The sequence below is a fragment of the Sphaerodactylus townsendi genome, linkage group LG04 (assembly GCF_021028975.2).
Source record: "Sphaerodactylus townsendi isolate TG3544 linkage group LG04, MPM_Stown_v2.3, whole genome shotgun sequence".
NCBI classification, from domain to species: Eukaryota; Metazoa; Chordata; class Lepidosauria; order Squamata; family Sphaerodactylidae; genus Sphaerodactylus; species Sphaerodactylus townsendi.
This window is the reverse complement of record NC_059428.1, coordinates 144919760-144931836: the sequence shown is the minus strand read 5'-3', so window position 1 is coordinate 144931836 and position 12077 is coordinate 144919760. Positions and strand designations below refer to the sequence as shown.

Here is a 12077-nt window from a genome sequence, read left to right as displayed (position 1 = left end):
TCAGCTCTAGGAAACCCCAGTTTGATTGGCCCTAGCCAACGCACTGCCTCGGCCCCGCGCCTTCCCTGTGCAAAATGAGACCGTTCCAAGAGAGAGGAAGTGAGGAGGCATTTTGAGGCTCCCTGATGTTGCCTGAATGGCACTTGACACTTTACGAGGCAGTCCCAGGAACCGTGGCTAGAAAGCTGCGTCACTCTGAGTCGCTGAAAGGTCCAGCTGCGGGGAAAGCATTTTAAGTGAAGCCTAGCAGAACCTCTTCAAGGTCTAACAGGATTTCACTCCACTGTAAGCTTCCGAGGATTACAGGGCACTTCATCAGCAGCTTCTGACGGGGCAAGCTTTAGCCTACGGAAACCTAGAATCAAATCAACTGAAGTCTTATTAAAAAGCACCACAAGGTTCTGGTTTATTTTGGCAGCCTGGCCCATTGCTGTGGGGAAAGAACTGAGAAAACGTAGATATTTTTTTGAAATGTCAAAACTTGCCTGCAGGGACCACAGCGAGGGGGAAAGTCTACTTTTCGGACTTGGCTCTGAACAACAAAATCTCACATCCCTCTCGCTGCAGGGAAACGGCGCAATCCGTGCCCATTTGGGGAGCGCTTTCTTCCCAGCTGTGGCTGTAGGAGTTCACAATCTGTCTGCGAGCTAATTCCGGCCACGTTTGTTCCCCACCGGCCTGCTCCTCTTCCTCTCACCAGAACCCGGGCTTAAGCCTCCGGGCTAAATCGCATCCAGCTGCTTACAGGCAAGCAAAGGATTAAGCCAACTGTTAGCAAAACTGATCATGTTTAATCCCCGGGATGGCCTATCAGGGATCTCGGCAGAGTTAATGAAAACAGCGGAGTGTATGTTCAGCTGAGGTTTTCGGAGGGCAATTGAGAACACGGGGGTGGGGGGGAGGGGAGACTAGCGGGGGGAGCAGCAGTCGCATTCACACCCCTCGCGCCATTTTCACTTCTCACCTTGCTAATTTCTTCCTGGAGCTCTTCATCCGTCTGCTCCGTTTCTGGAAAGGAACAGAAAAACACCTTGCGTTTTCTCGACTCTGCCCCCCTGCTCGAAGAACGGCCGCGCAGTCACCCAGGACCGAGGAGAAGATCGTCCAGGAGTCACACAAGCCGATGCTGAGCCAAGGAAATTGAGGAAGGCGTGCCCCCTCAGAGCTACAGCCTGATCTTGGGATTCGGAACGTTCCAGGTTCAGGCCTGGGCAGTTCCGATTAAAAAGGGATCTCAGTAGCAGAGGCTCGGAGCAGACCTTCCTGCCTCCGAGACCCAGAGAGAGCCCCTCTGTTGGAGGAGATGACTCCGAGCTCAGGAAAGCCATGCTCTGCTTTGGAGAAAGGCAGCTCTTCATAGAATCATAGAGTTGGAAGAGACCCCAAAGGCCATCGAGTTCAACCCCCTGCAATGCAGGAACACGTAATCAAAGAACTCCCGACAGATGGCCATCCCGCCTCTCTTTAAAAACCTCCCAAGGAGGAGACTCCGTCGTCGGTTCAAACCTGGGCTCCCTAGCTAAGCCAGATGTGCTCACATGTGGTTTTGCTCTCCAATAGGTGAAAAGACAAACTATGCAGGCCTGCTTCACAAGACTGGTGTGCAGGTAAGGAAACCCATCTCTAAAACTACCTTCGAAGCCTGAGAGAGACTCAAGAACAAGCACTCGAGCACACAAATCAAAGGAGGGCAGGGAATAATTCAAAGGCATGAGCTCAGCATTACTGTTTTTGAGATCCGGCGTGGTGTCGTGATTAAGAGTGTTGTGGTTAGTAGTGTCTGGGAGATCCAGGTTCAAATCCCTATTTGTGTTGTGGAAGCTGGCAGGATGACTTGGGGCCAGCCACACTCTCTCAGCCTAGCCTACCTCATAGGATGGTTGTGAGGATACAATGGGGAAGAATTATGTCAATGACCTTGGGTCACCATTGAGGGGAAAGGCGGGATGTATGTAAATAATTACACCCCACCTTTCTCCAAGTAGCGACTCACTAAGACTGCTAGCATGTGAGGAGGGGGCGTTTGTATCGTATTTTAGCATTTCTCTCTCTAGTGTATGAGCTTATGAATTCACAGAGAATTCAAAACCCCGGCACATCACCTGAAGACATGCAGGCGAGACCTCTACTGCTTCTGCCCAGCGTGGCGGCCTAGAACTCTACTGCTTCTGCCCAGCGTAGCGGCCTAGAACTCTACTGCTTCTGCCCAGCGTGGTGGCCTAGAACTCTACTGCTTCTGCCCAGCGTAGCGGCCTAGAACTCTACTGCTTCTGCCCAGCGTGGCGGCCTAGAACTCTACTGCTTCTGCCCGGCACGATGTGCGGGTCAGCTCAAAGAGTGAGTCCGTGGGTTGCCGCGAGGCTACAAACGTATGCAGGTGCACTGAGAGTGTTCTTGCTGAAGCCATAAAAAGGAGAGCCACCCGGCCCAATGGAAACAACTGCCTACCGGAATAGTCTACGATGTGGGTGGGAACTTTCTCAGGAGTGACATCTGCCGGGATTGTGATCTCTTCTGCCCGTGGCGGCACCTGCAAAAGCAAGAAAGAAGAGTTGGCACAAAGCAGGAGGCATCTGTCTGGCAGGGGAAAGGGGGGGGGGTGCAGAAAAGTCAGGATAGAAGACCAGAACACAAACTAAAGAAGAAGAAGAGTTTGGATTTATATCCCCCCTTTCTCTCCTATAAGGAGACTCAAAGGGGCTCACAATCTCCATTCCCTTCCCACCCCCACCCTCCAACAAACACCTTGTGAGGTGGGTGGGGCTGGGAGAGCTCCGAAGAACTGTGACTAGCCCAAGGTCACCCAGCTGGCATGTGTTGGAGTGCACAAGCTAATCTGGTTCCCCAGATAAGCCTCCACAGCTCCAGTGGCAGAGCAGGGAATCAAACCCGGTTCTCCAGATTAGACTGCACCTGCTCTTAACCACTGCACCATGTTCGGGCGGGGGGGGCGGTGGTGGAGTGGGGCTGTGTGCTGTCTCCTGGGAATCTGCAGCCCAGTTCATGGAAGACAGAACCATCCATGGCTATTTTGTCAGGAGGTCTAGGTAGAACCTCCATGGTCAGACGCAGGGTGGGAAACAAGATGTGGGACTTGACGGACCGCTAGGCCAGATCTGATAAGGATTGTCTTATGCTCCTTCTCTCCAGAGACCAAGCACGGCGTAGCTGAACACCCAGATGTGTTCATGCACGCAGTAATAACGCAGCTGAGAAGCCCCCTAGCACCCAAAGAGGAGAGGCCCGCGTGAACAAAGGTGATGCAGCCAGACTGCAGAAAGATAAGAAAGAGGGAGAAGTAGGGATGAAATCCAGGGAGGGAACTATATCCTTTGGGCGTCAGAAAAGCACCCTCTTTGTCTCACTTCCGATGGAAAGGAGCAGTGGTGGGATCCAAACATTTTAGTAACAGGTTCCCATGGTGGTGGGATTCAAACTGTGGCGTAGCGCCAGTGGGGCTGGGCAGGGCATGACGGGGTGGGGCATTCCTGGGCGGGGCTGTGGCAAGGACGCAGCCACTGCGCTGGTCCTTGGGCGGGAAACGCACGCAGGCGCAGGCTGCCACGCACGCTGATGCACCTCCTGCTAGACTGCTTCAAGCTCTGCGCGCTACTGCTGAGAGAAGGGGTGTAACTAAGGCCAAAATCACGTGGCAAAATCACCAATGAGTAACCCCCTCTCGGCACACACAAATAATTAGTAACCTACTCTCGGGAACCTGTGAGAACCGGCTGGATCCCACCTCTGGAAAGGAGGTCCCAGAAGGGAGACTTCAGCTGAGGAATGCCGCGCAAAAGCAAAACACGTCTCTGACTTTAATAGAGGGGAAAAAAACCACCATTGCACGCCTGACCGGGCTTTGGGAATCTGAAGTTTGAGAAACTTGGCATTCAGATTGGAAGAGCCTTCGCACACGTTCGACAAAGGAGATGTCCGGCGTGCTTGCCAGATTTCACGCTCGCGCTGGACAGTAGTGAAATCAGGGAACACCCCCCCCTCCAAGAAATGGCAGCCGACTGCGCCCCTTCTGGCCTGCCCACTGCAGCATGGGCACTTCTGCAGTGCCCCGAAGTGTTTGCTGGTTCCAGACGAGAGCCGTCAAGCTGCCGCAGAGCAGGAAGGCTTGAAGGCATTTAGGATGATCCTGGCAGATGACTTCTGGCAGTGGAGGCCTGAGTGCCAGGGCCGAGGCCATCTGTTTGCCGGCGGATCATAAAAGCTGACTCTGGGGCAGGCAAGAGGAAAGTCAGCTAAGGTAGCCCTCGCCAGCATCCTAGCAACAGGGGTCTTTTGAGGACTGCTAAAGTTCGCAGCCAGGAAGGATGGCCAGAAAGCTTAGGAGCAGATGGCCAACGGAAGGAACGTCACCCGGAGAGGCAGACGGGACCCCCACGCAGAAGGCAGTCACCACCCCAAGGGCCCATGTGCCCCTTTGAAGCCACCTGGCAGCTTGAAATCATGGGTCAAACATCAGCTGAGGATTTCCAGAGTTTCTCGCCGGTTAACACACCCACGGAAAGGAGACTCCCTCTCTCTTCTTACCTCTTCAGGGAATTCCTCGCCCACCAGAGCCATGATCAAGGAAGTCTTCCCCACCTGGGCTGCAAGAGAGACGGGCAAAAACAGACACGGGTTAGAACTCAAGAGAGGCTTATCCCAACATCACTTCACAACAGGCCTGCAAAGTAGGACAACAGAGAGGGGAATGAACTTTCTCTCCCTCTGCAATTGTTGTGTAACTTCGGGGAAGCCTCGGGAAGTCACAGGCGGCGGATTCTGAACAGACAACGTTAATTCTTAGAAGCCAACTGAGTGTCCCTGTGTGGCTAGGCAGGCAGACGAGCAACAATTTAAAGCAGGCTTAAAACTTCTGAAAACTTTTCAGAAGGGGCTTCGGATCGGCACCAGCTACAAGCCAAAAACTGAAGCGAGCTAAGCAAAGCGTTGAGTCGCAAGCCATGCCGCCTGCAAGATGTAACGGGACCTTATTTGGAAAAAAAACACTTTCCCTTTTCTCGGGTCACCCCCAGCCACCCAGAATAACCCCCATTAAAGCTTCCTCGTTTGGGTCTTATCTCTGCAAAGCCCCCAATATCTGGCATTTCCTGTAAAAACAGCTCTCTCAAGGAAAACCAGAGGATTAATAATACATCGCGGCTGCCCCCCTTCCCATGGAAACGCTAAGGTTTTCAGCAAGGGAAACGGCCCTGGGCTGTGTATTTTTTAAAAAGAGCTATTAATATTTCAGAAGCCAGCCTGCAGCCGAGGCAGCAAGAAAATCTCAGTCTGTGGTAGCTGAATGTTCCCGGAGAGCGGCTGACAGCGCTGAATGGGGGTTTTCTGAAATGTGATTAACTGAGGGTGGGCACAGACCCTCTCTGGGGGCGGCACAAAGTGCTGTCAAGTGGCAGCTGACTTCAAAGAGAGCCAGCGTGGTTGAGAGCAGGTGCACTCTAATTTGGAGAACCGGGTTTGAGTCCCTGCTCTGCCACTTGAGCTGTGGAGGCTTATCTGGGGAACCAGATTAGCTTGTGCACTCCAACACATGCCAGCTGGGTGACCTTGGGCTAGCCACGGTTCTTCAGAGCTCTCTCAACCCGACCTACCTCACAGGGTGTTTGTTGTGGGGGGGGGAGGAAAAGGAGATTGTAAGCCCTTTGAGTCTCCTTATAGGAGAGAAAGGCGGGGTATAAATCCAAACTCTTCTTCTTACAGAATTTTCAGGGTAAGAGACGGTTGGAGGTGGTTTGCAATTGCCTGCCTCTGTGAAGGTGCTCTGGGGTCCCTTGGTGGTCTGCCATCCAAATACTAACCAGGGCAAACCCTGCCTAGCTTCTGAGATCTGATGAGGTTAGGTTAAGCCTGAGCCATCCAAGTCAGGACAGGTGTTATTTTGAAAATCTTGCCTTCCTTCAAAGAGCTCCAACCAGCCTACGAATCTCCCCTTCTTCCATTACAAGAAGAAAAGCTTGGATTTATATCCCACCTTTCTCTCCTGTAAGGAGACTCAAAGGGGCTTACAATCTCCTTTCCCTTTCTCCCACACAGATGACACCTTGTGAGGTAAGTGGGGCTGAGAGAGTTCAGAGAGAACTGTTGACTAGCCCAAGGTCACCCAGCAGGCATGTAGGAGTGCAGAAACACATCTGGTTCACAAGATAAGCCTCCACAGCTCAACTGGCAAAACGGGGAATCAAACCTGGTTCTCCAGATTAGAATCCACCTGCTCTTAACCACTACACCGTCCTGGCTCTCACCCCTGCGAGAGAGGTGAAGGTCAGAGCAATCCTAAACAGAGATATTGCAGTCCGAGCCCATTCATTTCAGTGGGCTAGCAAACTTCATGGTAGAGCAGGAATTTCAATTCCAGTGCCACAAGAACCTAGTCCGACACTTTGACCACTACGTCGCACTGTATTGCAACTGGAACTCTGCCTCCATCTCACAACAACGGTGTTCTGGCTCTGCTGGTCTGTAAAGGACAACTAAACACTCCCGACCTTCCACACGCTTTCAGTATTTAGCACAGTCTGCAATACGTGGGCCACGCAAGGCTGACTATTTTAACCATTTTTTAAAAAGCTAACAACCTGCACAAATCTGGCCGGGTTAAAAAGCAGCTTGGAAGATCAGAAAAGAGAGTTTCAGTTACAAGTTTTCAGCTGTCACGGTTTCATATGGAATAGTTCAGGAAGGCCTCTTGATTTAAAAAAAATGAATGCCGGGAAAACCGTAGGTACGGTAGACGTTCTTCATCTGCTGTTTGCAATTTCAGTAAATTGATGTTCCGCTGCATCACCCTGAACATATGATCGCTTTGCAACCTTGGAGAGGAACACAAGTATGCTGATCCCGCAAACTGCCTCCATGTAATTGTCTGTTTGCCAGAACTGTGTCTATATGCGGTGGGCGCACATGTGCCCGGGCGGGGGGGAGGGGATATATTCACAGGCATCCCAAGGACATTATGCCCTGCAAATGGGAAGGATTCACTGTTATTTTCTCCACTTTGTTCCCTGTATTCGTGCCACCATAAGAACATAAGAACAAGCCAGCTGGATCAGATCAAAGTCCATCTAGTCCAGCTCTCTGCTACTCGCAGTGGCCCACCAGGTGCCTTGGGGAGCTCACATGTAGGATGTGAACGCAATGGCCTTCTGTGGCTGTTGCTCCCGATCACCTGGTCTGTTAAGGCATTTGCAATCTCAGATCAAGGAGGATCAAGATTGGTAGCCATAAATCGACTTCTCCTCCATAAATCTGTCCAAGCCCCTTTTAAAGCTATCCAGGTTAGTGGCCATCCGTTTCTCCCTGGCTCCTTCCGCACATGCAGAATAAGGCACATTCAATCCACTTTCACAATTGTTTGCAAGTGGATTTTGCTGTTACGCACAGCCAAATCCAGCTTCAAAAGAGACTGAAAGTGGATTGAAAGTGCATCATTCTGCGCGTGCAAAAGGGACCCCTGTCAGTAATCCAATAAAGTTTTTAGTCTGTCACTGTATTGTTTTACTGTGCCTAGTATATTGCTGTTAAGAGTGAGTGCCCCCCTCCAATTCTGTAATCCCATTTTATCGGGCAACTGACAATTCGCGCTATACTGCTCCAGATTATTTTAACCGAGTAGCCTGCCTTGTGTCTCTGTGGGAAAGGAGGACTACAATGTAAGTGCTTAGAATAAATGAAGTAAAGGAAACTTGGGAAAACATGATTTCAGTTAGCCAGACTAGGTTAGTTCAGAGAGGACAGGTCCCCCAACAACTGTTAGATGTGCCAGTCAGGAATGTTACCCTCCAAATCTGAGGCCGCAAGGAATGTTAACCTCCATGTCTAAGGCTGAACGCCTGCCTACTGTATCCTGCAGAAAATCAACACAAGATAACCAGCACCAGATTGTTCCTGTTTGTGAATTTTCCAGGAACATTTGGCTGGTTGCTGTTGGAGACAAAAGGTTAGGCCTCACAGCGCTTGCTCTATTTAAGAAGAAGAGTTTTGAATTTATATCCCCCCCTTCCTCTCCTGTAAGGAGACTCAAAGGGGTTGATAATCTCCTTTCCCTTCCCATCCCCTCACAACAAACACCCTGTGAGGTGGGTGGGGCTGAGATCTCCGAAGAACTTTGACCAGCCCAAGGTCACCCACTGGTGTGTGTTGGAGTGCACAAGCTAATCTGGTTCCCCAGATAAGCCTCCACAGCTCAACCGGCGGAACGGGAAATCAAACCCGCTTCTCCAGAGCGCACCTGCTCTTAATCACTACGCCACTGCTGCTCCTAATTTAAGAAAAAAATTAGCCGTGGAACAGTTAACTGAGAGACAACCATAATCACCAGAATATACCCTATTATTATAGGGTATATTAGGGTATATTAATATACCCTAAATGTGAACAAAACTGGTCACCCTCGGCATAAAATGAGCCCAAACCCTGAGCTCTTATTTATGTGGATCAGCCTCCCCACAAGCTCCAAAGGAAAACCTTCTGGTCTCACAAGTGAGGGAATATCACCCTTCGTCTGGATGCGCCTAATTTTAGACCTAATTCCACTCCCCGACACACAAATCCTTAGTTAAGCCCGGTTTGTGAACTGGGAGTTTCTCGGTGAAGGTTCGATGCAGAGGTCGTGACACTACCAAACTCTGCAAAGCTGGAAGTTCGCTTCAGCTCAGCGGTCTGTTGGTTGCATTTGCAGGATGAACAGATTTCTGCAACACAGTCTCATCTCTTGACAGGAAAGGCAGGCAATGTTGCCGAGCCACACAAGGCAATTTTGGCAGGCCTGCAAATGGATGATCAGGAGCGACGACACTTTGCCATTGCATTGTCGCAATTTTCAAAGCTTCCAACACCGTTCCCTGTTCTCCCAGGAAGGTTCACTACGGACTGCAGGGGAGGGGGGAGGAGTCAGTATTCTGAACCCCTATTTGTAGGATTGGGGCTGATAAAGGCCCGTAATGAGCACAACAGAGGCCTGGTTTGAACCAGACTCCTGTGCTCCTGCAAGATGATGAAGAAGAAGAGTTTGGATTTATACCCCATATTTCTCTCCTGTAAGGAGACTTAAGGTGGCTTACAAGCTTCTTTCCCTTCCTCTCCTCACTACAGACACCTTGTGAAGCAGGTGAGGCTGAGAGACTTCCCAAGAACTGTGACTAGCCCAAGGTCACCCAGCAGGAATGTAGGAGTGCAGAAACACATTAGAAACACATCACCAGATAAGCCTCCGCCACTCAGGTGGAGGAGTGGGGAATCAAGCCCAGTTCTCCAGATTAGAATCCACCTGCTCTTAACCACTACACCACGCTGGCTCTCACTCTTCCAGCTCTCCATAGAGTCTGCATGACATTTTCACACAAAGGTCTCACATCCATATCAAATTAAACGTGATCTTCATACACTTTCCGTATTGTCAATGCTGCAAAGCAGATATTAGCTGCTGGTTTTAGCCCCACCACAGAGCCAAGAGGTTTTATTTGTTCCTACATTGCAACAACACGCTATTACATTGCTTGTTAGTTTCAGAAGGCAACCACGTTGCTCTGAGGTATCCCATTTAGACTCGAGTCCAGTAGCTCCTTAGAGGCCCACAAGATGTTCAGGGTAAGAGAAGAAGAAGAGTTTGAGTCTCCTGTAAGGCTTACAATCTCCTTTCCCTTCCCCCCTCACAACAAACACCCTGTGGGGTGGGTGGGGCTGAGAGAGCTTCGAAGAACTGTGACTAGCCCAAGGTCACCCAGTTGGCATGTGTTGGCAGTGCACAAGCTAATCTGGTTCCCCAGATAAGCCTCCACAGCTCAAGTGGCAGAGCGGGGAATCAAACCCGGTTCTCTGAATTAGAGTGTACCCACTCTTAACCACTATGCCACTGCTGCTCCTCGAGTCCAGTAGCTCCTTAGAGGCCCACAAGATGTTCAGGGTAGGGCTTTCCAGGAGTCCAAGCTCCCATTGACAGATACCAATCCGACAGTGAGATTTGAGTCCAGCAGCACCTTGGAGAACGGCAAGATTTTTAGAGTATGAGCTTTTGAGATAGAATCATAAGAACTGGAAGGGGCCATACAGGCCACTCTCCCCCCAGCTCAGCGCAGGATCAGCCTAGGCAGGGGTGGCCAACCTATAGCACTCCAGATGTTCATGGATTGCAATTCCCATCAGCCCTGCAGGGGCTGATGGGAATTGTAGTCCATGGAGTGCTATAGGATGGCCACCCCTGGCCTAGAGCATCCCAGACAAATGTTTGCTCCACCACTGCTTGAGGTCACTGCTGAGTGGAAGCTCCTCATCTCCCTGGGCTGCCCATGCCACTGCCGAACCATTCTCCCCAGGGGTATCTTGCTGGTCTCTGAGATGCTGTTAGATGCAAATCTAGCTGTTACTGGAGGGACCGCACCCGCCGGGATCATGGACAAAAATGGCTTCGGATCTGACAAACGGAACCTGGGCTCACCGCTCTGAAATGATCATCGATCTCTACGGTGATACTGGACTTGAATCTGGTTGCTGAGATGTCTGACCATATTGGCAGTGCGGACTTAGGATGTCTTTTGCCCCCCTTTCCCAGATCTAACCCCCCCCCCCTTCTCAAGGGCCCCTCTTTCCCTCTCTTTCAGCCCTACCTTCAAGGTTTGCCCCCCCTTTCCCAGATCTGCCCCCCCCCCCATATCAAGGGCCCCTCCTGCTATTACCTTCCCCCAGCAGCAGGATCCGCACGTCCCGCCTCATGGTGGCTGCTGCTGCTGCTTCGGGGGTTCCCGCCCTGCAAGCCCCAAGCTCTGCTCAACTTCCCAGCCCGCTGTCACAGCCTCCACGCCCACTTCCGGTTCCGGCCTCACCAACGACACCCCAGAACACAGAAAGAACGCGGAAGGAACTGCTGGACCGACCGGCGGGCGGCGGCGGGCAGTGCCACCTAGAGGCCAAGTGGGGTAATGTCGCATTGTCCACCTGTTATCTATCTATCTATCTATCTATCTATCTATCTATCTATCTATCTATCTATCTATCTATCTATCTATCTATCTATCTATCTGTGTATTATAGACACACACACACACTATATATATATATCTCAAGGGACTTGAAGCAGCTTGCATGTAAAACATATTGAAACAATATAATAATATACAATCGTATAAAATATAAACATTAAAAACATGTCGCAGCGGGGAAGAACCCTGCGTGCTTCAGACCTTTGCATCAATCCATTCGGTTCAGCACAGTTTATTTTCTGGCCATCCTTCCTTGTTAACCACCCCCCACCCTTGATAGCTGCATTGGCTGAAGTTCCTGAACGGTTCCTCCCAGCTACAGAAAAAAACCCCTCCTCTATTGGGGAGGCAGAGCTTTATTGAAGCTGCCTTATGCTGGACCCTCGAGGTGGACTGGCCGCCGCTCTCCAGGGTCTCAGGCAGGGGTCTTGCACATAGCCCACTTCCTGATCCTTTCAACTAGAAATGCCAGGGACTGAACCGGGGACCTTCTGCATGCCAAGCCAACGCTCTACCAGTGAGCCACGGACCCTCCCTGGTTACTTGGTTCTGCACCATGGCCCCATTCTGTCTGTTACTTACAGGGATGCTCTGCTTTGGCCCGGCTTCCAGAACGAATGCAGAATCCTTGTAAGCATTTGCCTCAGCAGAACGTTTCCTCTGGTTCCCTCTTGCCGTGGCAGGGCGCAGGATCTCCACAGGGAGTTACTGTCGCTCCCTCTTTGCCCTGCTTTGTACATTTTGCAGAGACATATTTCTAGCCTTGGATGGGGACTCACTGCATGTGTCAACAAACAGAAAAATTACCTACCTCCGGGAGTTATTTTCAAAGACAGAAAGAACAAAACAGCCACTCAGGTTCGGGTAGAGGTACCAGAACAATCTTACTTTGTTCCCAGTTTTAGGGTGGCAACTGATACTTGTAGGGTTGACAAACTCCAGGTGGCTGGCTGGGAATCTTTATTTTATTCATTTATTTATCAGATTTAATATGCCGCCCCATCCCCAAAGGGCTCTGGGCAGCGTACAACCAATCTTGTGGGATTACAACTGATTTCCAGGCAACAGAGATCAGTTTGCCTGGAAAAA

General features: G+C 50.8%; 1 protein-coding gene across 1 annotated transcript in view; it reads right to left on the bottom strand.

The window, feature by feature from the left end:
* RHOT2 (ras homolog family member T2) overlaps positions 1-10820 on the bottom strand; it is a 34889-nt gene extending 24069 nt beyond the window's left edge. The window contains exons 1-4 of the mRNA XM_048493951.1: positions 10686-10820; positions 4543-4601; positions 2449-2530; positions 965-1008 (exon numbers count right to left, since the gene is read on the bottom strand). Coding sequence (XP_048349908.1) covers positions 965-1008; positions 2449-2530; positions 4543-4601; positions 10686-10722 — 222 coding nt within the window. The 5' untranslated portion in view covers positions 10723-10820. The remainder of the gene's footprint in view (positions 1-964; positions 1009-2448; positions 2531-4542; positions 4602-10685) is intronic.
* Between the last annotated feature and the right edge of the window lie 1257 nt (positions 10821-12077).